Source organism: Lathamus discolor, chromosome 5 (genome assembly GCF_037157495.1).
Source record: "Lathamus discolor isolate bLatDis1 chromosome 5, bLatDis1.hap1, whole genome shotgun sequence".
In the NCBI taxonomy this organism is placed as follows: Eukaryota; Metazoa; Chordata; class Aves; order Psittaciformes; family Psittacidae; genus Lathamus; species Lathamus discolor.
The window spans coordinates 57977332-58004300 of record NC_088888.1 but is presented as its reverse complement, the minus strand read 5'-3'; the positions used below and the strand labels follow the sequence as shown (position 1 = coordinate 58004300).

The 26969-nt window shown below is 38.2% G+C and overlaps 1 protein-coding gene across 3 annotated transcripts in view; it reads right to left on the bottom strand.

The window, feature by feature from the left end:
• Nucleotides 1-7885: 7885 nt before the first annotated feature.
• MAN1A1 (mannosidase alpha class 1A member 1) overlaps nt 7886-26969 on the bottom strand; it is a 150264-nt gene continuing 131180 nt past the window's right edge. For 2 of the 3 annotated variants that reach the window (XM_065680985.1, XM_065680987.1), the window contains exons 9-12: nt 18389-18608; nt 17425-17597; nt 13025-13140; nt 7886-11661 (exon numbers count right to left, since the gene is read on the bottom strand). In XM_065680985.1, the coding sequence (XP_065537057.1) occupies nt 11535-11661; nt 13025-13140; nt 17425-17597; nt 18389-18608 (636 nt within the window). In that variant the 3' untranslated portion in view covers nt 7886-11534. Of the gene's footprint in view, nt 11662-13024; nt 13141-16898; nt 17207-17424; nt 17598-18388; nt 18609-26969 lie in introns of those variants that run through there. The other variant, XM_065680986.1, reaches the window with a different exon arrangement.

The window sequence follows — 26969 nt, the reverse complement described above, 5'->3', positions numbered from 1 at the left end:
ACTGATCTGAATGGATTAAAACCCCTAAAAATGCCTACTTTCTGCCTAATGATGTTACTTTCAGCATGCTTTAGGCTCTTAAGAAAGCTAAACAATGAGGTTGGCTTATTTCTACTGGCATTTTGGTTCGTAAGAAGTCTTTGCTATCTTGTTGAAGCTGGAATATTATATGTAAAATGGAGTTGCTAAACCTTGCATTACCAGTAATTAATATAATGATCGTGTTTCTGTTTTCATTTTTGTGGGCTTTCTGCTTCCTCTGAGTGGTGATGATCTGCAGGCTGCCCTTTCTTAATGAATTATTTACAAGTTATTGCTGGTAACTGATGACTTGTGCCTTTAAAAAGATTCCCCTAAATTCCTCTGAAGATGCTGCTGTGGCCATACTGCCGTACTCGCTGCTTCTGTGCTTTTAATCAGCTCATCATGCTGCACATTTGTGAATAATGTTGTTTACGAGAGTTTGGGGCTTTTCACTAAACACCACAAACAGCTGTGGCCTGGGACTTGCTGAAGTCTCCAGTGATTGCTTCAGCCTGAGTACTAATCCTCGAGCTTTGCAGCCCGGGATGAGATTTACCACCAGGATTTAAAAAAAGCCTATTCAAATTTAGGAAGCTGTGCAAATGCTTGAGGTCTGGGTAGGCAGGAGAGAGCTGTATGAGCTCAGGGAACTCTCCATCTCTCCTAACCTTTAAAAGGTCTGTGTGCATCTCTCTAGGAGATTTACTTGAACAGTCTATAGATGCCTACCTGCTGGTGAAAGGGCAAATCCAGTGAGGGGTTCAAGCGGGCTTTGAAGTATATAAGGCAAAGCAGAGAGCTGGGTGATCAGTAAAAACTGCTAGGTGGTGTTTGTGTTGATGAGCAACCAACAACCTGTTACAGGGGAAAAAACTATCACCTTGTAAGGTTTTTTTGTTTGTTTCTTTTGTTGTTTTAACACAGAGTAAGACAAAAAGTGGAGGAGGTAACACGTAGTGCACTTTAAAAAGGCAGGAAAGGAAAGCTCTGCAGGAATATTTTCAACTTTTCTTGGCAGCTGGGTCCCTTTGTGCTAACAGCATCTGCTTGTGCCATGGAGAAACACAGACCTGTGAACACGCCAGGATGAGGAAGTGGAATTTTGGGCTCTGAGAGAACAGGAGGCCAGTCTGCAATGCAGGGTCATATCGGGGGAATCTTTTCAATGATAGACCCTAATGTTAGGCTTCCAAACTAGATGCTTCTGCAGATGCAGAGCAGGAGTGCTGTAGTAGCCTTGCTTATTGTGTTTGCTCTGCATGCATCAGCCTTGAAAAAGAGAAGGCGTCTCTGAGGCAGCAGTGCCATTTTCTCCATAATTCAATTTGTGGCTTGTGTGAAGATGATTTTTATGAAGTGCCCAGTTTGAGTGTGTGTGGGAGACACACCCATTGTCTCTGACTCCTTGTCCTCTTCCATTCTGAAGTACCTTGCCTTCATCACAGTTCACCTTGCCTGGTTTAGTGGCTTCTGCTTGTAAGAATTACATTGCTTTCTCTTCTCCACATTCCTTTCCACCCAGTGTTTTCAGCAATTCTTTTTTTGCCTTATTCTTTTCACCACTGATCTTCCTGTGCCCTTTTCTCGTTTGAGTAATCGTCCATTGGCTTACATTTGTCTTATAGTGTGAAAATTTCAGGAAGAGAATGTGTCTGTATCACTTGCTGTTCCTTTATGGCATTATTGAGTATAAATGGTGGTTGTTAATAATGCATCTCAAAATGGTCTCTTATTTGACAAGTGTACTTTTATTTTAAACTATAATATTTATGGCATGCTTTAAGTGTTCGGCAGTATATTTTATAAAATTAATGGAGTCCCACAAAATGGGAACTCACTTCTGTGTCTGGCATTTAAATTTTTTTGCTGCAAAATGGAAAGAGGTTACAGGATTTTGTATGCAAATTATGAAAGGTGGAGGCTCGGCTTTACATATGTTAGCAGCCAGTTGGGAGAGGGAGAGGAAAAAAGGCTGAGATGTGATATATTATTGCATTTGAAAATGATAGAGAAAAGAAAGCTTCAAATTTTGTTAAGCTATTCATGTGAAGACATGCACACTTTAATTAAAGTAGCCAAACATCAGCTGAATGAAAGGCACTGATATGTTTTCACTAGGTATAACATAGCTCTGATAAGAAAATGGATAGTTTGCTCAGCAAGAATAAATCCAGACAGAGTGTTTATTGTCTAAAATAACCACATTTGAAAAATAGATCGTTCACAGGATATTAAGAAAGAAAGAAGAGACATAGATGTCTTTTCCTTGAGTGTTCCTTAGGCTGTATCTACTCTATAAATATCCATGTAAAATTCCATGAAATTGTTTTCTTTGAGTGGAAAAATTGGCTTTGTTAAAATAAAACAGGAGTTTTGCCATTGGCTTGAATGGAGCTGGTTTTCTTTATGTGTAAGTTACTTTTAGAAAGAAAGATGTTCATCAGTGCAAGAAGCTTTCCCCAGTCAGTCTTTGTTGGCGATAGCATGGGTATAAAGATAGAAGATTTAGTACCCCAAACAAGTTGTGACTGCAAGCAGCCAATTAATTCTCTAGTCAGAAAATGTTCATACTCTTCAGTGTGAGGTTGTTTCCTCCCACTTTTTGCCTCAGAACAGAGCGAAAAAAAGGATACTGAGATCTGTGTTACAGTCTTATCAAATCCTGTGGCAGAAGTAGATGGTTACACAAAATTGCTTATATCTGGAAATATATCTTAGTAGAAAACACTGATAGAGTTTACATATACTCTTACTTTTTTGTATTGAGAAATGTTCCGGTTTGATTAAAGATGTGGGCAATAGATTTTACTGGTTTGGATCTAAAAAAATAAAACCAACAAGGAATACTTCATTAGTTACTTGGTCAGAGATAAGCATAAGACAAAAACAGGAAATTGAAAAATAGGATTGTTTTTCTCTCTAGCCTCAATTTCCTTTAATTTAATGTAGTTTTTCAGGGCTTCAGATGTGGGTGCAAGTCCAACTGGCTTCACTTGTAAACTTTTCTCTAGTGCTCTCAGGGTGGAAATGGTTATGGTAGCAGAAACTGAGAGCCAGGCTTGCATTGCTCTGCACCAGTCTTGCCAAGAGACCCTGGGGAGGCCTCCCAGGTAATTGCTCGTTATGTAGGTCCTGGCTTATCTTTTTCCTGTTGTTTGCATCTGTAGATGTCAGGAAAGAGGTGATCAATAAGATTATAAACTCCCTTTGTCTGTCTCTGTCCCACTGGACAGTGAGTGTGTGTTTTAATTAGTTTTCTATCTATCTGTATTCTTGCAATGACACAGTAGAAAGGTTCTTCATGAGAAAAGGAGGAAATAACAAGTTTCTTTTTCTGTAGAGACTCGGGTTTTTTTTTTTCTAGCATCTTTCTTTTAAGTTCCTGCTCTCTGCCTGCTAAGCCTCCCTCTCCTTTGCTTTTTATTCTTTGCTTGCATGGGTTGCATTGGAGCTAAGTCACCAAAATTAGTTTCCTGGGCTATCTTAGTGTTGCCTTTGCTGTGCCATGAGAAATCACTGCTCCTGCTTTTTGGAATTTTACTCTTATGCTTTTCTACTCTCTGAGACATGAGGAAGGGAGTTTGGCACTGCAGAGAGAAGAGGATTCTGTTCTGAGTCATTAGGGTCAGCATTCAGCTGGATTACAAGTGAGGGGCTGAGAGCAGAGGCTTTTGGGGAACTGCCAGAAGCTCTGCTGCTACACCCCAAAGTGTTGGTCTGCAGCAAGCAGACACCATTGTATCATGCTGTAGTGGCACAAGGGTGGCAGCAGCACTGAGGTACACCTTCAGCGTGTGATAATGGTTGTGCATGAACAGACAACTAAGGAGACCAGTGGCAAATTCCTACTTTCCCTCCTACTATAGGGAAAACACCAGGGACAGTTCTCTGGTTCCTGAACCACAGAGGAGCTCTTTGATGGCTGAGCTAATGGTTTGACTCTCTTCTCCCTCTGCCCTTCCAGAGAACAGCATAGTAAATGTCTCTGGACATTAGACTCTTCCAGTGGTATTTTGAGCCATTATGTTTTGCATTCCCTGGGTTTCTCCTGCAATTTGTTGTTTGTCAGCTCCTGCCCAGAATGGCTGTGTAGTGTTGTAGTATTAATTCACTGCTGCTGCCCTTGTTAGGTCTGGGTGGCATGTTTGAGAATGGCTGTGACAAATTCTGAAACTTTTGCAGTTGTAGATTAGAAAGTGTTGTATAAACTGTAATGGTTGTAACTACACATGAAGAGTACGTTTTTAGAGTAAGTTCCATTTCTGCTTGTTTAGTACTGTGGAATTGTAGCTCAATATTTGAAGTAACAGTTTTGTTGTGAGTGGTTTTGTCATGTAGTTTTTGTTGTTGTTGTTGGGTTGGTTTATTTTTTGTTTGTTGGTTTCTTGGGTTTGGGTTTTTCGTGGGTTTTTTGGATTTTGGGATTTTTTTTTCAACATGGAGCACTGATGGCTAGCAACGGAAAGTTAAATGCAAATATCCAAGAGAAAGTGTTTGAAACACAAGAGGAGCTGGGAATTACATCAAATCCAGAAGCAAATGGAATAGAAAGCAACTGGGCTGAACATTTAGCTGTAGCTAAAAGATAATCAAACTGTAATAAAACCTCTTGTAAATACAGAATTTGGTATAGTTTTGCTCGTCCCTTACTTCGTCATCCTGCTATACAATTCTTTACACTGTACTTTTGAAATAGTGTTGTAATATTTCAAATTGCAAATTGAGGGAACAGCATGAAGCTTACAGATACAGCTCTCCACAGTACATAGAAACAGTTTTTCCCATGGGATTGAAGACACAGTTGGACACAGCAAGTGTGAAAGCAGCAAGGTTCTGAGTCTACTTTTATTCTGAGGTTTTCTTTTTTTAAGTCGAGGGATTTAATGCGCTCAGAGCAAGCAGCAGTGACTTGTAAGATTCATGAAGCAGCAGCAAAGTGAGGTCTGAGAATACCTTTGTGAGAATGGTATCTGCTTTTCAGGGGGTAGGGGGAACCTGAGGTACTTGGAGCCAAGGAAAGCAGAAGTGTCCCCAGCAGCAAACACAGAGCACTTGACTGAGAAAAGTAGGACTGAAACACAGGAATGTCTCACACAATTGAGGTTCCTCAAGGAACAAGCATCAAAGTAGGAAGTTTTTCAAGAGAGAATGCACTGGTTACTAGATAGCAAATATTTAGCAGGTAGAGGTTAGTAGTATCTCCAACTAGAGATAGAGGCAGATTATAACATTCAAACTGTTGGGGAACAGCAACAGGGTCACAACTGTGAGATCTTACAGCAGTGCAAGAAACCTGACAAACTTTGACAGTGTATTTTAATAAACAAAGCTCAAACCAGTTGAGGTCCACCAGTGATACAGCTGCTGACCATGCACGCACTCCCAAGGCCTTGTCCTTATCAGTAGCTGCTGGGCCATGTGATGTTGGGGCAGCTGAATCTAGCAGCTTGGCAGCGGTGAAGCTTCCTCAGCTCTGTCCCCAGGTCCAGCTAGCTGGAACTAGATGATCTTAAGGTCCTTTCCAACCCTAACCTTTCTATGATTCTATGTAGGCACATGCACACAGAGACAGACCTATACAGAACCTTTATGTACATGTATGTGGTCAGCAATACAGATCAGCACAGACATACTCGGCACTCCTGCAAGCCCTTTATTCCTTATTTTTCCTATGCTTGGGAAATGACTTATAGGCCTTGCTTTGTCCACCTTTGATGCCTCCTCTAAATATCCTCTAGGTCTTGTGCAATGCCAAAATGTTCTTCCCTTGCATATGCATTGGCAATGTCCCTTCCTGTTTCCCCTCTCCCCCACTTCCAAAAGGTGCTCTAGAGATTTGTTCCTGTTGACTCCTTCTAATGGGTGGACTCTGGGCACCAGGGATTAGGCCCACCTGGGACAGCCCTGGAAAGGGTCCTGGGCAGGATGTCCTTTCTTCCAAGTGCCTCACTCAGATTGCCACCTGCCTGTGTGCTCCAGTGTTCCTCTGGGAGTGTGGAGATGGGCTTTTGTTGGGCTGACAACCACGGGTCTGTTGGGAGTAGCTGGGAGAGGGTATTGCATGGTGCCTCAGTGTGCCACTACCTGTATGTTCCTTTGGATATGTGCTGATGAACTTTTTAAAATCACATAGCCTACCATTACTGTAGGATCACTATTTGCAGCATCAGAATGCTTTAACTATCCCCCACGGCTGAAATAACTAACTTTGGGTTCTTCTGTCATATGCCTTGCCAACCATAACACCTCTCTGAGCTTCTAGAGTACCAGCAAGTCCCCTTGCGATAGGGTGATGCTCCTTGGCAGATGAATCAATGGCCAGAATGTGACAGTATAATAAAGTCACACTGACAATTTTATTAGTGTTTTGTTTGCTGGTTTTTGTTTTTAATCCTGAAGTGCTCAAAACTAATAGCAGCTCTGTGCTACTCTGATTGTGTGAAAGCCAGGTATAACTGAAATGAAGGGATAAATTATTAATAACGACGGGGTCTTTAACGTCTGTAAAACTTCAATATGGGAATGGTGAAAGGCAAACAACCTTTCACATATTAACCACACAATTTCACAAAATCTGCACAGAAAGTTTGTAAAGCATATGGAAGTCTTAAGAAAGGGGCTTCTAAAGGGAGGGTTGATTATGGTGATTTTACTTCCAGGGTGAGGGAGAGCTGGTGCAGAGAGAGGAGCAGATACCTGAGGAATAAGTGTCAAACCGCTAGCTTTTGAGGTGCTCTTGAATGCTAACAGCCTGTTGGGCTCTAACTAGATTCTGCAGCTGTGTGACTTGCTCCATCCACCACTTTGTGGATGTATGAATGCGTACATAAACATGGGGAAAAGAAAACCCATGTGTTTTATCTCCCCTCACACTGTTCAGACAGGTCTTGGTGATCATTTCCTGGGTTGGACAGACTGCTTTTTATCTTTCCTTTTGCATTTGAGATCAACCAGGACAGCCTAATCCCAGGATTAAGGCAGATCTGATGAAGGGCAGTTTCCATAGCAGATGCTGTCATGTGAGTGCCGAGTTCCTCTTGCAATAGCGCAATGCAGGTGGTGGGGCAAATCCTGTTTGTCTTGACTAATTGTCAACTCAGTCCTGGTTCCTTTTTTCCCTGAAGAAAACAAACCACAGCAAGCATCTAATTAAGACACTTATTGGGTTGCAATTATAAACAGGCTTGTATTTATACTCTGAATAATACTCTGCGGTATGGTTTGCTTTAGTTAATGTTGAGCAGCAGTTTTATGGTCTGGAGGTAGCTAGAGGAGGGGCTGCCTGCTGGCTACCCCAAGGACTTGCACTATGAAGCTGCAGACCTGCAACTATGCTGGCAAAGTGAGATGCCAGATCAAAGAGCTACCCTCAAAAATGACTTAAGCAGGTCTAATGAGCAAGTTGTTTGACAGAAATTGATGCTACTGAGACTGTTCTGTAAAATCACAGCAGTTTATTTCACTATCATCTTTAAATGAGGCTTTCTACCAAACAGAGAAAACAAGGTTACCTATGAGGTGAGCTGTTATTTCAATATTTAGACTAGAGATCTTAACATCCTTCTGACACAAAAGATAGTTACAGTTCCTATGACAACTGTTCCTCTCCCCTCTGGAGCATGGACTAACGACAGCATTTCATTACATGATCATGTAATGCTGGGCACTGTGATAGCCTTGTCAGCTCTGCTCTGGTGTTTGCTCCTAAATGGCATTTAGCTGAAGCCTGCTTGTATTGTGCAGAACATGAATTGGAGTGACTGACCTTCACTCTGCTTGCTGCCTGCCACTACCAACTTCCCAGCTTTCTGTTTTTCATTAGTATGTTCACTTTCTACTAAAATATATTCGGTATGCTGAATTTTATTGACAAAAATTTCTAGAAATTTATTTCTGTGGTAACAATTCTATACACTAGTTAACATTAGTTAACAATAGTATCTTAGCAAGTACACAGAGTACTAATCCTTATCAAAACAATCTGTTGACAAAAAATTCATTACTATAGCAGCCAAACCAGAATATGCAGCAGATTCCTGTAGCTACTTCTGCAATACACTTATGAAAAATTATAACAAGTTGAACAGATATATTAAAAGACTTTATTCACAATAGAGAAATTTTTACAAATATAAGTTCTTAAAAATTAAGCATCTTGATCTATTATGTATTCCATAATTTCTGTTTTTATAAAGATGAAAAGACTAAATGGACTCTGTACAAATAAAAAAAAAAACGTTTAAATGCATGATAGAAATGGATATGTATGATGAAGTCACCATAGAAACAGTGAGCCATTGGGAATTGCAAAAATCTGTGTACAACCAACACATATGTAATACTTATCTCACAAACAATCAAAACATTATTTTTTTGCCCCGTGAAACAATGCGGGTGCCATTTAAAGTGATTTACCTGTTAGGACTTAACATATGAAGATTTAAATGCATTATTATGCTATGAAGAAATGGAAAAAGTATAGGCAGTTTATGTAAAGATGTGTGTCCAACCCCCATGCTCCCAAGAATAAAGCAATTTCTTTTGCTCTTATGAAGGAGTGGGAATACACGGGGACCAGCACTAGCCACTTCCATGTAGCTAGTTAAGTGAACGGGAAATAAAACGCACACTATCTTAGCACTCTAACAAGCAGTGGTAAGTATGGACTGTTTCAAAATGATTGCTCTAACTTTGGTGTTTTGGGGTTATTTAAAACAAAAAAAAAAAAAAAGGAAGAAAAATCAATATATTCTCAGCTTATGTAAAGGTTTTTTTCTTACAGTTGGCAGATCTACACATTGTACAATCTTCTCGTCTACTTACATTAGTTTACAAAAAGTACAGTATAGTGCAGTTTGTACATACAACCTGAATACCAATACTAGTCACATCACGTTTGTGCTCTTTCAAATCATTGTAACTCCCCAAACTAAAAAATACCAAAAAAACCCCAAAAACAAAACAACAACAACAAAAAAAAAAATCCAACCAAAACCCCAACATACTTAACGTCTGTATTACAGGGAAACAGTCATGATGCTTATATTTAAATATGTAAGATCTGATGCATCCAAGAGCTGTGTGTTTGTAGCCTGCTTTTTGAAACATGAAGAGCTACCTAGTTCTCCTCTGTTTCTCTTCAGCTTGGTAAATAAGATCACTAGATACTTCTGAGGGATACACTGAGGTTAAGAAAACCATGTAAAAAGAGACTTACAAAACATTTCTTAAACTTTTTTTGTCTGAGCTATTGTAGTTATTTAAGCCATACGAGGCCTATAACAGCTGTAATTTTTCTGTGGTACTCCGAGCGTGGGTGGGGGGAAAGAGCTCCCTTATAAATACTGTTTCTGAAGAAATACAATGAAATATTCTAGTCCTCCAACAATACAATTGCTGGAATATCGGAATCAGCAGGATTTCTGCTCTTGAAGAGAACCAAGACTTCATCCTTGCTCATTCACTTTTGAAAAACTGTTACTGTGACATGAGGGAATCATACTTTAAAAAAGAAAAATAATAACAGAATAAAACGGAATAAATAAATAATAATAAAAAAAGGCAGTAAAGCAAAAACTCCTGAGCCAAGGTGCTGGTTCCGTGTAAGCAGGCTTTACCTGCAGGTGAACAACCTTTGTTCCCATGCTCTCAGCACTGGGTGGCCCAGGCTCAGCAGGGTACCCTTATTAACTTCCATGTACAAATGCTCAGCTCTGCCAAGCCTGAGAAGGAAGGATCAGCATCACTGAAGATCCTCTTGCCTTGCCCCCTACATAAATGTCTTTGGCAGCTCATGTGGCACATACCGTGTTCTCTGTACGCAGGGGAAGCAGAGAGGCAGTGCTGTCTTTACAGAATCCAGAGAGTAAAATTTATGGGTCAGCTTCCAGCTGCTATATATAAAAATTTAACTAGTTATCTTTGCTCTTGGCTTCTACCTAAGAAAACCGACATCGCAGACCTCTATCAGTGCAGAAAAATTTACTTCATAATGTCTAAACAAATGTGGCTCCACAGCTGTGATTAGCTACGCTGGACTGAGCTATCTTACTAAATACCTTTTCCAGATTACTGTTTGGAACCATATCTGTTTTGCTGCAATCCAGTTGGTGAATTATGTGCTTTCTCAGAATGGGAAGCCAGGTGTTACTCAAAATTAATGAAAGTCATCCTGTCACTAAATGAAAATGTAGGTAGACTTAATAATCATGTAAACCACTCCAAACTACATTTAAATAGAAACAGGAATTGATCACATCCCATTTCTTTTTCCCTTTGGTGATACCACGCATTAAAACATTTTTGGCAAAGCTGTTATCTTTCTTAGTAATCCAGGCCTATGATCTAGGAAATACTTTTAAGCACACTGTATTTCTTTCACTTACATAAGACAGACTCAGTGCTTTCAGAATGTTTTAGTTCTATGCTGGATAATTTCCTCTCTGAATGATTATCTTTTAAGAAAACAAGTTTTCTGAAAGGCATCTGAACATCTAGCTTTAATGTTGATACATTAAATTGTTTTGCGACAATAAGCTATGAAGTGTTTGTCAAGTCAGAACCTACCTGAATGTTTGCAGAAGTCCCAAAAAACCAAAAAATTGTCTCCAGTATAGTTAATTCTCAGCTTACCAGAAAATGTCATAGAGTATTTTTTCTGTCTCCTTACCATACAACCATACGAAAGCTACTGGACTAAATACATAAAGAAGGTAAGACTCCCTTCCTTAATAAGAAATTACTACCTTAGTTTACTCCATAGTAGCCTGACTAAAAACATGAGAATAACACCACTTAGAAAAGGGAGGAAACAATTTATTCTATTACAATATTCTACTCAAAATCTGAAAAACTAAGGTCTGCTAACTAATGTGCTAAATTCATAGAAACTAGTTTAGTCTAATTTCAACATATACTGCAGTTTCAAAATCGTGTCTGCATGAGATGAAAATATTCCTACGTAGACTTCATTGACAATGAAATACATCAAATAGTTTACCAAGTAATGATAGACCCGCATAAGAAGAGGCTGTCACAGTCACAAGATTTGTCTTGGATGACACACAAAACAAATTAACATAGAACAAAAAAAAAAAAAAAAAGAAAAAAGCTCTTTACACTTAATTCAATATGGCTTTTTGCAACATGGCAAAATATTACAGCTTAAAGCAGACATCTCCTCACAGAGGAGAAAAGAATTTTGCAGTCAAATTAAAAGCATAACAGATAAGAAGTAACATGCAGACCCTCTGCTCTTTTTGGCCAAGATGGCACTGCAGCCTAACACAATCTGGAGAGATGTCCTATTTCTCTTCTAAGAAGTGGTTCACCTGGATTAGAGGACTCGGGTTATATCATAATTAGTTTGGGTCCATTCATAAACATTTACTGTTAAAGAAAATAGACTGCAAAACACTTGATTAAAAAAATTAAGAATTTAAAACCAAATCATGTGCCCAAGTCCTGAAAAGAAACACAAGGAATGAAACAAAATATAGCTTAATCTTCATCTATTTCTGGTTGTCTTCTTTATTCCCATCGTCTTTGTGAAGAACAGGGAGAGGATGAGCCTCTGTGTTGAAGACCCAGTGTTCGAATGGAAGAAGGTCATCTTCAGAAAATAGCAAATACAAGTACCTGGCAAGAAAAAAAGCAGGAAATGTGACCACATCAGGGGAGTAGAACTACAGTAGTCTTCAGGAAAACGATTACCTGATTTCCCTAGATGAATGTATCAATGGAACAGATGACACAAACTACCAGTAAATCTCAGCATCGACAGTGATTAGTACAAAGCTTTGAGACTCAGATTGGACTTAGGGCAATAACAACTCGAGAAAACAAAAGAAAGCCTCTATCCTGATAAAGGACAAAGAAGCTTAGGCTATCTATCAAGGTTAAATATCAGTTCACTGCACTTCCATTTTATCTTCAGTAATTTTGTTACATATTGTTTTGATAATATACAACCACAGTATTTTTTTCCTCCTGAATGTCCACATATATCAAGGTGCAGTAATGAAAATATTGAAGTCCAATCCTGTCTTACATCTCAGAATAACCTCTGGGTTAGGATTTTTAAAGGCATAAACTATCAGTAGGCCAGTAGCTTGGGCATCTATTTACTAAGACAGACTCTATTGAACCCAGCAGTAACCAATAAACAAATCCAAAATTTTATTTATTGTCATGGTACAAGGTAATAGCTACTGTAGCGTGATTATTGCAGTCTGCTTAGGGTTGAAGGTCTGCGTAGGAAGCGAAATTTCATTTCTCCCTCAATCACCATCCTTCCCAGAAGGCTTTTCTTGGTTTAATTCTGATAGGCCAATTAAAAGGTATAGTTGAGGGAGTGCACTATCTCAAAAACCATGCCACTAGGTATATAAATGTTTTTGAAATATATTTATTTCATGTACTTGACTATTACACTTTCTGTTGAAATAGCATGATTGCTTCTTTCCGGCTTTCTGGCCTTTGCTAAAAAAAGTGAAGAGACCAAGACAAAACTTCCTTTGTTTCATCAAAACCTTCAGAGATGATAGATAATTAAAGCTTTTGTTTAACTCTCTTAACAGGCCCTGCAAGCTTACCATGCAAGCTGACTTCTTTTTTCTTTTTCTGTACCTTTAAAATGAAGAGTATGCCATACAAGCCGGCTAAGTCCTTGGTCTAGTTCAATTCGTTTCACTAGAGTTGGCATATATAATTAGAGCCTATCAAAGTTAGGAGATGTAATTTCTCCACAAAGACTATCAAGTACCTTTATCAGAAGTAAGGGTAATTTCCAGGAGCCATAGAATTTAGTTTATTTGCATAGAAGACAAAAATAAATAAAAGAAATAAAGGCCTGTTTGGCTTCCTATCACCTAAGAAAAACTCTTATTTCAGTTAAATTTTGTTAAGTGAATGTCAAGGGTACTAATGATAAAATACCGATCTGTAACAATGATACATAGAGCTACTTCATATTAATGGAAAGTCAACTTTCTTAACTTACTTGAGCGTTTCTGAAAGGAAGAAACTTTGCTGCACATCATCATGGCTTTCATGATTATTATAAACATCTCTAATTCCAGAATAGCCACCATCTACTCTGCAGTGTTTTTCCAGTGCCTGAAAAGGAAAAAAAAAAAAACAACCCAAACTCGAACCAGAAACCAAACGGTAGGATTAACAAAAAGATTCATCTGTCAGTTTTCATCTGACCATAAAGCTAGCTAAAAAAACCCTAAAAATTGTCACAAATGTTTTGATAAAGAGATGAAAACTAGACAAAACTCTAGATGGAAAACTCTTAAAGACAAGACATGCATGTCTAATTTTACATTGAGGAAGAGAAGCAAAATGAAAACTGACTAAAAGAAGTGAACACAAACCAGTTTTCAGAAGGAAATATATATGGATGGAAGGATGTAAAGATATACGGATTTTCACTTATTTTATTTTTGCTCTTTTTAATAGCGATAATGATAGCCTCTCTCTCACAGGCTGGTCTATCAGCCTTCACATACCTTTCTTGGTCACACTTTAGTGCTTAAAAATTATTGTGATAGAATTCAATACCATTATAAAGACCAGTCTTTTCCTTACCTCCTGCAAGCATTTTCTGACAAGAGATGAGACTAAAAAGTCACTAATAATTTCTGAGGTATCCATCACCTCCACCTGTACTCCAGAAAGGCTGCTCAAGATCTGTCTTTTGCTTTGAGAAGATATCCTAAATGTCCTTGGTTTTGCTGGAGTCCCTATAGCTATCTGCATATATTTAGCTTGCATGTCAGGCTCTCCATAGTTTTCACTGGAGAGTAAGCTGCCTATTGTATATTTAAAAGGGATTTTTCTCCAGGAGAGATTCTTTATTTTATAACAGGCCTATTTGTCTTTCCTTATGTGTCTTCAGGTTCTTTAATTTTCCTGGACACTTTTACTAAGTGACAAATATACTTAAGTTTAAACAAGTAATTTCCCCTGGCTGATGCTTCTTCCCTCTTGTCTACTTCAACATGCAGTGAATTCAAAATGCTGAATCTGTGTCTGGATTTTCAATGTCAAACACAAGATTATGTTTTCCAAGGCACAGCAGAAGGAGAACTTGTACTTGAAGGAGACGGCTGTTATTCAAGGAAGTATCTGCATTCTAAAAAGGGTGAGGTGAAACAAAAGTAAATTGCATTTGTGGTTTATGTGCTCTAACATGTAGTCAGAGTCTTCTTTATGAGTTCATGGTAGGGAGATGCCATATAGGTACCTGAACAAACTGCTATGCTGTAAAATAAGAGGTTAACTTGCACCATGTTAGCCATCTGCTAGTACCTACTTGACACGAACACGGAGATCTTAGCCCTCAAAATTACCTTCCATTTTACTAAAGGAACAGGATGTTCATGTACAACATTAAGTGTGATTAAAAGGCTCCTGGTTGTCACCTTCCTTTGACTGGAAGTACTGGCCTTTTGTGCCCATATCTGCAGTTTCAGACTACAGTGATGTTCATACTGACAGTGGTATAGTGGTGGGTGGGAAGAAACTATCAAACACATTTTAAATTAGTAGCTCTCAGAAAACGACGGTGGCTAAGATCAGTTATGCTGGAGTAATGGGACACATCAAGCAAAGTGAAAACTGCCTGACAGTCTCAAAGTATCATAAAGGGAAAAAACAAAGGAAGTGCTATGAATTCAAAATATGTGCCACATTTATAATGCAGAAGGGGAGACTTTCATGGTCTAAGCTGATAAAAACCTTTCTGACTCAGTAACAGTAGATATTGCTGCTGGTCATAACTGCATTTTCTCCAACTGCTGCAATAGATACAAAGTGATCTTGGGCTCAAATTAAAGCAGCAAAGTGAGTTTCCAAAGAAAAAATGGACAGGCTAGAGCATGTTTTTAGTCTGTCAAAGTTAGAGAAAGAATTAATAGACTTCTTCTTGGAGAGCTTAGAAGTCATGATTTAGAGAGCAGCCTCCTTTTCTGCTATAAGAGCACTGGGAAAAAAACGTGTTTTTGTTGACAGTATCATGAGATGAAAATGAACATGAAACACTTGAACAACTTTTCTGGGCAACAACAAATGGCTTGATTGTTCCTCCTTTTTTCTTGTTTCATTCTCAGGTTCCTCTTCATGCAGCAGGTATTGGTAATTAAAACAACCATATTCAGTGGTCATGGACTTCCCCAAGAACAAAAAGGGAAATAAGGGACTGCAAGAATAAGGAGCAAGAGGGAGCAGAATTTATGAAATAGTTGTGGTAAGCTATCAAGACCTGTGTTGGAACAAAAAAAAAAAATACAGTATCAGGTGGAGCTGTAGGGCTAGAAACATCAAGGAAGAAGATGAAAAGAAAAAAAGATTTGAAACCTACAACTGACTCTATAACTTCTGTGAGGCTGTAAGCTTTGCTTTTGTGAAACATGTAACTGTGCATTAGGGCAGTAGAAGATGGGCCTGTCCAGAATGGGACCAGCTGCATCTCCCACAAGTGGGCCGTAATCCACTGCGTTAGAGCCAGACAAGAGTAGTCACAAAAATGTTAAACAAGGAGCACATGGGGAGCTCTAGGAAGGTGTACACAAAAGTACACAAACTTGAAATAAACACAAACAAACTGAACCAACACGGTAAAGAATAATAAGGAAAACATTTCAATTGTTTATAACAATGTTATCAGTGTGGGCAGCAACAATGAATCAGGCAAAACATCTCCTGGAGAATAACACTTGGCATTGCTGAAGCCTGGTGGGCTGACTTCCACAAACAGCCACTGTAAATATTCCAATTATAATCTGTCTGGGAAGATTCCAGTAGTAAAATGCGTCCTTTCTGAGTGGTGTTAGCAAAGAGGAAAGGAAGAGAACAGCATTCCAAATTAAAGGTTTCCAAAAAAAACCAAACCAACCAACAAAACAAAAAACATTGCTTTGCAATCAGTAATTCAGGAACATACTGTTTCAGGGCTGACAAAGCCAACACCTGAGGGAGGCAAATAAAATCTCCTAAATAACTACAGTCTACCTAGCTGAATACAGTGTTGACTGCAGCTAGAGCATTGCTGTGAATATTCGAACAAGGAGAAGTTAAGATAATAGAAGTATAGTCAATGCTAGCAACTATTCTTTTATGGGAAGTAGATTTTACCACAAAGTTCATTCTTCAGGAATACCTAATTACCAAACACTCAACACTTGCACAACATTTGAGGTAAGTTCAGTATCTCACACAGTTAATACTGAACACAATTACAGTTCTTGGATGCTGCGGACAGAGCCAGGTAACTGGTGGATGTCATGCTGCAGCCAGGTACATGGAGTCATAACCCAGTAACATAGAATCATAGAATAGTTAGGGTTGGAAAGGACCTCAAGATCATCTAGTTCCAACCCCCCTGCCATGGGCAGGGACACCTCACACTAAACCATCTCACCCAAGGCTTCGTCCAACCCAGCCTTGAACACTGCCAGGGATGGAGCATTCACAACCTCCCTGGGCAACCCATTCCAGTGCCTCACCACCTGTCCTGTTTATGTTGAGGACACCAGAACTGCACACAATACTCCAGGTGAGGTCTCACAAGAGCAGAGTAGAGGGGCAGGATCACCTCCTTCGACCTGCTGGTCACGCTCCTTTTGATGCAGCCCAGGATACGGTTGGCTTTCTGGGCTGCGAGCGCACACTGAAGCTGGCTCATGTTCATTTTCTAATCAACCAACACCCCCAAATCCTTCTCTGCAGGGCTGCTCTGAATCTCTTCTCTGCCCAACCTGTAGCTGTGCCTGGGATTGCTTCGACCCAGGTGTAGGACCTTGCACTTGTCATGGTTAAATTTCATAAGGTTGGCATCAGCCCACCTCACAAGCATGTGAAATGAGCTGGTTGAAGCTCAAATGCCAGTGGGACACAGAAATTTACATCTAGAAGAGACTGTTATCATTGATGGAGTTCAGTCCAGATGACCTGTGCTTTTTGAAAGTGACCCTGTTTTTAAATGTTTGATACTATCTAGTAATTCCTCTTGGCCTTCATCACCTTAATTAAAATCACCTTCACACAATTACTATTGGAAATGCACTTTATATAACTTATTTCCATGTCCAAGGCTCAAATCTGACAGGCTTGCACTTTCCCTTCACGTGCAGCAATATTCCACATCTTGAGCAGCACATCCAAATATGACCTTGATCTGAAATGTGTTGAAGAAGGAGAAATCACAATCTATTTTTCTAATATACAGTGCCAGCAGTATTTGGTTTTGTCAAAATGATCTTAGTTCATCTATTGAGTAAATGCATCACTGGAAATTAGAGTAAATATTACTGATTTAAAATATATATTTATGTTCCAAGTACTAAACAAGATTCAGATATCATTCAGTAAGAAAAAAGTCCGAAAGAACATTACCTCTACAGCTTCCCATCCCCACTGCCTGTACTTTGGGTCATGAGTGAGCCGCCACATGTACATGTAGGTCTCTATGACTTCTGGTCGCAGGATGTAGTATTTTTCATTTTGTCTTGTAGCAATGGCCTCAACACCACCATCAAATCTGAAGGCTTCTGGTCCCAGTTTCATGCCTAGCCAATATAAAGACACATGCTATAATAAAGGCATATTGGATTATGTAACCTACTAAATCAATTATCATTTCATGGGGCACAAAGCCAGGTTACCCAAAGGGTATATAATTTCTGAAACATACTGCAGCACCTCCTGGTTTTAATATTTTATAAATAATTCAGAGTAGGAGAGAGCTGCTCTTCATCAATGCCCTGAACAGCAGTTTCAGTTTGAACAGTGATGCTAACATTTGGATTCTGGAAGACTTAATATAACTAGTAACATGTGAAATTTTGCTTAAAAGACAAGACATTTACTTTTCTATCTCAAACTGGAAAATGCACTCTGGGACCTGAAAAGCTGCTAGGGTTTTTTCTGTAAGGGGATGAAGAATCCAAAGAAATTTCCTGCACAGAAATCCACTTTTTGTGCAATTCTATTGTCTGCAGCATAGCACCAGCAGAACTGAGAACAAAATAATTTCTTGTGCATGAAGTGTTTAAAAGCTACATTGATGCATTAATGAACAGTGTGCCTCTTAGTTGTATTTGTCTATACAGACATTGGAAAGTGGGAAAAAAGGCTATTACATTAATTACCAGAGTGAGTAGCTATGATTTAGGTGCACAGCAACTACTTATAAAACACAGCAGCATTCTTAAAGTTGCTTAGAGCAAAGAAGCATTTGCTCAGAAAGGATGAAGAATTCTCACCATCATACAATTTTCATTCAGCATTACGCAAAAATACTGGTGGCTGCCTTCACAAAGTCAAGCTGTGAAACTAAACTCTGCCCCGCAGCACTTACTTGTACGATCATAGGATTCATGGCAAGTCCTTGCAATTTCAGCACCAAGCTCAATGTGATGGCCTGTCCTGTCATTGGGTGCTCCATCTGCTCCTAGAGCAAACATGCCTCCAGCAAAACAAGTGAGATGTCCCATCTTGTGCTCAAGCAGTCCACCCTTCCACTCAGCGATGTATGTCAGGCCTCCGCTTGATTTTCGAATGAGGTGGGTCTCTATGGCCTGCAAAAGTACATGGTTTCAAGCCAAAGGTAGCATTTGGTAAAGTATGCAGGACAAATTTGTCTTGTATATTGGTTGTTTTTTCGCCATTATTGCCTTTGCTTATAAAGTAAAATGGGTAATAGGAGGTAGCATAACCTCAAAGTGCAGCCAAACCAACACAAATTAGTATACATCAGTAATGATGATTAATTTTGCTACACTTTTGATCAATTTAGGCAGTACATTTTAAAAAACATTGGAAAGACTTAAAAAATACAATTACATTTTAAAATTATTTTCTTTCCCTCTCTTTGAGCAGTTTCAAATAATTTCACTTTAATGGTGATTAGTGATCCCTTCAGTTTTCATACTTCCCATTTTAATTCTGGCTTGAAGGATGTGGTTAATGATATCATTTCATGTCAGTTATATGCAGATGTAACTCATATTCAGAATGCCTGATTCAATGAGTGCACTGAATGATGTTAGGCCTCTGAGTCTATATAGTATGCCAATGAGTTTCCCCTCCCAGATTGATTTCCTCTGTAGTTAACAATCAAGTGTAGGGTCTTGCTGAGATTTCTGGAAGAAACCTAAGCAGAAGAAAATATACAAGTCTCCTAGAGAGAAAAAGAAGTTGGTGACATTAGCAGTGCATGGTCACTGATTGCAAAACCCAGGAAAACAACCTTCCCTTGTGGTAGAAACATAATTAAAAAACTAGAGGAGGTGCAGAAGAGCACATTAATTAGAAGCCCACACAGAAAGTAAGCTATTACTCTTTAAAGGGTAATGGAGAGGAGACAGTGCTACCATACATTCAGTTATCCAGCAGTGCTCTTGTTTGTTCTATTGAAATCCTAAAATCCAGAAACAGTACTCAACATGCATTATACAAGAGAAAAAACATCAATAATATATCAGTACAGAGAACTATTAACAAAAAAGCCAGGATTTAAAAAAAAAGTACTATAAAGAGAAGGTATTGACTGTAGTTATTCCTTCCCATTTGAACATCTGTAAAGGTAGTTTTTATAAGCATGAAAAATCTTCTCTAACCTAGAAACATCAGCAGAACAACTGTAAAAGTTTTACTTACTAAGTTCAGAAATGAAAAGCATTTAATTAAACAACATTTCATTAAACCTTTCAGCATGGTATCCCCATCTCACCAAGTCAACAACTCTGGCAAGAACTGATAACTCTACTGGTCACTTAGCTGTTGAGTCAGAATTTATTTTAAAAATAAACAAATACAAAAATAGATTAATGACTAAACTTACCTATATTGTGATCTTCCAGTAAAGAATTAATGAAAGATGGAATGGAATATTACTGCCCCTTGCAGAAATAAGAGTCATCATACACCTTCAGAACTATAGTAACTAGACCAGAGATGATTCTTATAGTAAGAAAATTGATTTTATAATACAAATTAATCTTTCAGAGCTTTTTGTCCCCTCTTTTGGTTCAACAGTAAAGGTCAGGCTGAAAAAAGATGACTTCCACTTGGGAAATTTTAAAATTGTTTTGACAAACTGATGTTCAGAAACCAACAAATTGATGTTAATGGATGCTAAGAATGTCAAAAAATAAAAATATATTTCCAAATTAATTATTCATGTTTACTGAAGCAAATCATCTTGGTTTTATAAATGGGTCCTATTAAGAACTAGTACATATGCCTATTAAAAGTTATTTTTATTGTGTAAGCATCTCACTTAAAGCTATTTTTATTAGGCAGTTATTTGATATATTACAGACTATCAAACTGCCTTGTCATACTTCGTACAGTCATGGGTCCCTGAGTGCTAGATAATACCTACACTGATGCATATGCCTTTATTAACGGCATGCTAGGTAACTAATTTCTACCTAGCCATGAAATCCAAATAACCTTTGATATGTACAAATAACCTTCAGAATCCCTCAGCCCAAGTGTGCTGAACTTGCAAATCCATCAGCACTCAATAACTTCAAGTTACTCTGGAAGACAGGAAAACAGACATTGTAACTTGGTAAAGCCTAAACTTCATTTGAAGTTATGTGCTCATGAAGTCATAGTTTGTAGAGGTTACATGATTTAAGGAAACTGACCTTAATCAAACAGCTTTTGTAAAGCATGAAGGGCAAAGGAGTATCTTTTCCAGAAGGCTGGTAGCTCTTTTTGTGGTACTGGCTGTTATACCAGCAGAGCGCACAAAAGCACTGCCCTGGAGCTTACAGGGGGACTGGCAAAAGCTTCGACTAAATCTGAGAAGTTTCTTCATGGGCCTTTTTTGGTCTGAGCTAGACAAACTGTTCTCATTAAATGTAGGTTTCCCTTCCCTCACTGCTACTTATCTACCCTCTGACTGAGACTAGAGATTAGTGCTTGCCTGGAATAACATTTTCCAAAGGCTTGCTGTTGTGATTTAAGCCCAGCTGGTAACTCCCAACTACACAGCTCACGCTCTCACTCCCCCTCTCTTTCTCCCCCCCACTCCCAGAGGGATGGGGAAGAGAGTCGAAAGAATGTAACTCCCACAGGTTGAGATAAGAACAGTCCAGTAACTAAGGTATAATAAAACCACTGCTGCTACCACCAATGATAATAATGATAAGGGAAGTAACAAGAGAAGAGAATATAACCGCTCACCACCCACCAACCGATACCCAGCCCGACCCGAGCAGTGATCTTGCCCTGCCAGGTAACTGTCCCCAGTTTATATACTGGGCATGACGTGCTGTGGTATGGAATACCTCTGTGGTTAGTTTGGGTCAGGTGTCCTGTCTCTGCTTCCTCCCGGCTTCCCCTCCTCCCTGGCAGAGCATGAGACTCAGGAAGTCCTTGGTCAGAGTAAGCATTGCTGAGCAACAACTAAAAGCATCGGTGTTATCAGAACTGTTCCCAGGCTGAGAGTCAAGAACACAGCACTGCACCAGCTACTAAGAAGGAGAAAAATGGTTGCTACTGCTGAACCCAGGACACTTGCTAACGAATCTGTAGTAACAAAGTTGCATGAAATCTGGAATAATTCCAGCATGACATCAAAGTGTGAATTTTTTAGGTGTGTTTCAATTGTTTCTGGAACTCAACATGAAATTATTATAAAAAATCAGCATAATTAGAAAGCCTCAAGAATGAAATGCTTTTGATGTTAAAAAAAAAGTATAACCCGCATTAGTCGAACATATAAAAAACTTCCCCAACATTGAAATTTTGAACTGTATTGATAATAGTATTGGCAGCAATGAAACATAGTAAAACCTTCCTTTTCACCATAAGTCTAGCCTAACTATAATTATTTGTTTCAGAATTTACTTCCAAATAAAGCACTGCTTCCGGAATGTACGTTTGTATAATGCATTAGTATAATAAAATATTTTCAAAGTAAACAATAAACAAAAATCAGTACTCTTTCAATTGTCAATTCTGAATCTGTAGCCAAACTGCCAAAATGCCATCTATCATCCATCCATTGGCAATTCACAAACCCGCTATTCATATTTTTAGTATTTTTGTGGTTATAATATAATGGTATGTACTCCAGTGAGCAGCACATCAAAATATTTTTCGGTGAGTTTCACAAAGGTTTTAGGTGCCATTAGGCTGGACAGAACTTTCTGAAATACATTCATTTCTTAAATAAGCTTGAGGTCCAGTGCAGGACTACATCACTAGCTAGAACACATGGGCAATTGTTTTAAGTATAAATAATCTTGAATGCAAAGGTGAGAAAGCTGAGCCCTTGTTATCTGCAGTGCTGTAGGTGCAGTTATCATAAAACATGAATATGTAGAATGATTACAAAGATCCACCCAAGTGAAAAGCTCTGTTTCATAGAATTGATTCTGAATTTCATACTTAGGAGCAATTTACTTTTCTTTTAATGTAAGTATCTACACACTTAAAAAAATGGGACGCATTTCTTGAATTGCAGCTAGATTACAACTTGGACCCACCTACAAATAATTCCCTCCTGCACTAGTTGCAGATCAGGTGGTGTTTTATTTATCACTATAGAGATTATTATTTCCTTTAACTGTAATAAATATTCTCAATATAAACCAATATATAGTATCTGCAAATAATCAAAAAAAGCTAGAAGAATGGGGTTTTTGCTTAGCTGAAAATACATTACTGGTGGATAATTGTTCAGAGTTGGTACAGTTTTTCTTCTAAGAGAATGAAAATTTCATTTTATTGTTTTCCAGAATCTATTCCTGCAATTCAAATAGTAATTTCTTTCTTTCCATCAAGGTAAAACAGAGAGATTGTGCAACATAAAAGGCTGCAAAGAAAAAGTGGCTGCAAATGTATGTTCCCAAAGGGAGCAATAGCAGATGCTCCCTCGTAGTGACCAAAAAAAAAAAGGATATAAAATTTGAGACAGCCCAGAAAAAGTCAGTGGGCAGAAAAGGAGAGGAAGGAAGCGAAACTAAAGGAAAATAAATATTTGCCAGATATTTAAAGAAATATTTTTACTACAGGTCATGCACCTACAAGCACTTACAGCCCGACTAACTTTTATGGCTGATACAGTTCCTGGAAACTGTATTTTTGTGTGTGCTTTTATGTAAGGCTGTACTTGCAGTCCTCACAGTAAGAAAGCCTTTAGCTACATTATTTTTCTCCCCATGTTTTGGGAAATTATTTTCTCCCAGCATGTAAAAATGCTGGAGCACTCAACTAGAAACACAAACAGTCCCTGTTACAGTTTGAATCGTGACTCAAGTGCACCTTGTCTTACTTCTGGCATCGTTCTCACAAGTTCATATATTAAAATTATGCCCTTGCCTATCTGCCACATTGAAAGAACTGCAGCGAATGAGACATTAGGAATTGTCTAGATTACAGGACTGCAAATTGCACGTGTGTAGTCTCTGTTATTGACAGTACAAGAGAAACTCTTTGTTTTTTCCCAACCTAATTTCCTCCTCCTTGTGCCCCCTTTCTTAGAGCAATATATTCAATTTGTTTTGTATTCTCTGTTTATCAGCCTGCTCCTAAGCCTGTACATTAATTACACTGCTGTTCCTTACCCTTGCAGAACTGGACTCTCCTAATAAATACTCATTTTCCTTCCTTTAGTTCTTCACTCCTTTAAGGTTTTCACACAGTTTAAATGCTGTCTTCATCACCCCCTTCCTCAGTCCCTGACTTGATTTTGTGATTGGCAAGTCCTTCATTTGCCCTTTGAATTGTTTAGGACCTTGAACTGGATTGCTTAAAAAGAAACATAAAGGATATAGAACTGAAATAATCCCACTGTTCAAATGAGTAAAAAAACCTAACCAACAAGCTTATTTTTAGTAGAGGGTGGATAATCTAATTTGGGTGGGATGGTTTAGTGTGAGGTGTCCCTGCCTATGGCAGGGGGGTTGGAACTAGATGATCTTGAGGTCCTTTCCAACCCTAACTATTCTATGATTCTATGATTCTATAATCTCTTGGTGGATTATGCTGACAGGTAATAAAAATATTAACAGAGAAGACTACAGAGCACAGATGGAAGCTTCTCAGTAAAAAAAAAACCCTGCACCTCTAAGTTGCTCATGCGCCACAAAAAGGCTAACTTTGTTAAAGGAGCAAGGATAACAAATTACAAGCCTCAAAATGCAACGCAGAACTACAGTTCTACTTCTCCTAGCACTTAGGCATTTTACCTCTCCTTTTACAATAACTCTAATTATGATGAATGAATTTCATTGACTACTGCTGTTTTAACAAAATCCAGGTATTTCATTTCTTACCTCAAGATGTCACTGTAGCTGAAGATAAAACTGTCTTGCAAATCATAGTTACATATTTCTATACCTTAATGAATTTGAAACTTCAAAACTATCATCCTAGTTCTAAATTTCCAGGATTAATACTGTTTGTTTTGGGAATAATTACAACTCAGAAGGCTTCTTTACAACAAAACACTATAAATTATCTCAGTTCAAACTTTTAATACATTTTTCTTCCCTTAGGAATCTTGCTCGTCATAAACAGTATTATGACAATTTGAAGCAACAGTGAGTATGAAAGAGAATTCTACCACGTGCTATTTCCAGTAATTCAAAGATGTATAATGTCAGTTGCTCATTTATTTTAGTATTTGAGGCTTGCGCCAATACATTTTATTGCTTTGAAACTGCACACAGCAGGTGGGTCAGGATTACTGTGGTTTTGCATGCTGTTGAGTTTGTAAGTCACTTGCCTGTTTTCTTGACTTTAAGTTACTTCCTTCATGTTTTCTCTGTTGATCTAATGCAACAGACACTTTTCTTCAGCAGTGTTAATAATTCATCAAATTTATACTTTTGTCCAAAATTCCTATGAGTTTACTATGCAAAGACTGAGATTTGCTTTAGTAAAGCTCTTTTGGAGATGGCAGAAAAACACTGCACTTTTTTATTTTTTTAAACTTTATGAGTTGTTCTGTTTTCTTAAATATTGTTCAGACAGGTTTTAAATACATATTCCAAGATGTCTGAATCATATAAAAGCATACAGCCAGAAAATCTAGGATGAAATAGGAAGTTCAAGCTGTTGTTACAATTTATTTAAATACTGCTGCCAAGGGAAAGAGGCATCTTCTTATCCCAAGGTCCTCTCTGCTTACTAAACTGTGCTTTAAAAATCAAACCTGAGTTTTGGACACAGAAGAGCTTTTATTTGTTTAAATACAGTATATAAGAAACACTTTGAAAGCAATAAGGCACTTACTGAAGTCTTTTACTTCTTTTACATCTTTTTACTGAAGATGTGTTATACAGACAAGCTTACCTGTGAAATGAAATATGAATGCTTATAATGGAGATACCTAAATTTTTGAAACCGAAACACTGGCAAACATTTCCTACTGTGCTGTCTATCCATCTGATCACTAAAAAGATAATTACGTTTTAGGAGAAAACTGATAATTTGCTTTTGTCTGAAAATCTAATTATGGTGTTTTTTTTCCCTGTATAGATCTGTAAGTGTCTCTAAGCGCACCACTGCTCTTGCACTAAATGTACTTAATGCTGTTTTTCCTACCAGAAGGCTGGATTTACTCATATTCTTAAAATAGTATTAATGGAATGGCATGAATCAAAGCAAGTCACTCTCAAAATGTTTCATTTTGCATTTTCTGAACATTCTAGACTATGTATTCTCCTGCTCCTGACAAATTCTTTTGATGTCAAAAAAGGGAATGAAAATAGCATAAGTAGTAAAGACAAGGCTGCTGTGACAACAATAGCAAAGCCAAGAGCAAAAAGGGGACAATTTCTCTCACAGGACTTTTCTAGTTCAAATTATCCTTAAAGAGACCTAACAATTTCTGCTGCTTCTCCTTGACAGTTCATAAATAAGCAAACATTTTAACAAGTACTTTCTATCCCAAACATAGTCCAAAAAGTCTACTTTCTATGCCAAACACAGTCTAAGTCCAAAACATAGGCATTGTACAATCATATTATTAACAATTTAAAAATCTGCAGAAGCCTGTCTTTAATCTTGATGCTTTCTGTAAGCAGTTGTGGAATGCCTTAAAACACCTCTCAAGAGGGGAAATACAGCAAAGAGAATAAAAAGGAGCAGGGAGTCCTCTGGATGTTCTCATCTGTTAAGTGCAATGAACTTTGCATTCCTACATAATGCAGCTATACTATTGCTGTGTGCAGAACACCAATGCAGCTGGGTGATAAATATTTTACACATGACAGCTGACAAAATATGTAAACAAACTATTAATTTTTACACACTGAAATTACAGACAATACCTCCCCCCCTTCCAAAAAAACAAATGTATGCAGTGGGAATGCTGGGTTCCATGCACTGCTTCATTCTGAAGATGGGCTCCTATTGCGCCACCCTGTCTGCCCTATTTATGTATTTTCTTCAATGCCAAGAAGTGCTCAAGTACTGAATGTTCAATTCATTAACATACTTTTAGCTTTACCCAGTGTGACAAACTGTTCTAATTGAGTTGTTGTAGTTCTGCCATTGTCCACATCAGTTACGTACTTTTTAAGATCACTACGATCACAAAGCAAATGACTCACAAGCAACTTAATGGAAACTACAGTCAGCACAGACCAGCCACCAGACTGTCACCACAGTTAAATAGACACTCATGAAACTCCGGAGATGAAAAGGGCCTCTGTGACAATATTGTGTTTTCAATTTGCTAACAACATTTTGTTCTCTCCCTCATTTCAATGAGAAAAGAGTCTACATGGATTTGTTTTATTTATCCGAAAGTCTGAAATCTTAACAGCTCTGAAGAATATTCACTACTTAATGCTGACAAATATACACCACACCCCTGCCCGCAAAACCAAAACCATATAGCTTCCTTTGGCAGAGTACAAACTGAGTATAATAAGGCTAGTCTCAAAGTTAGCAATGTGCAAGCAAAAATT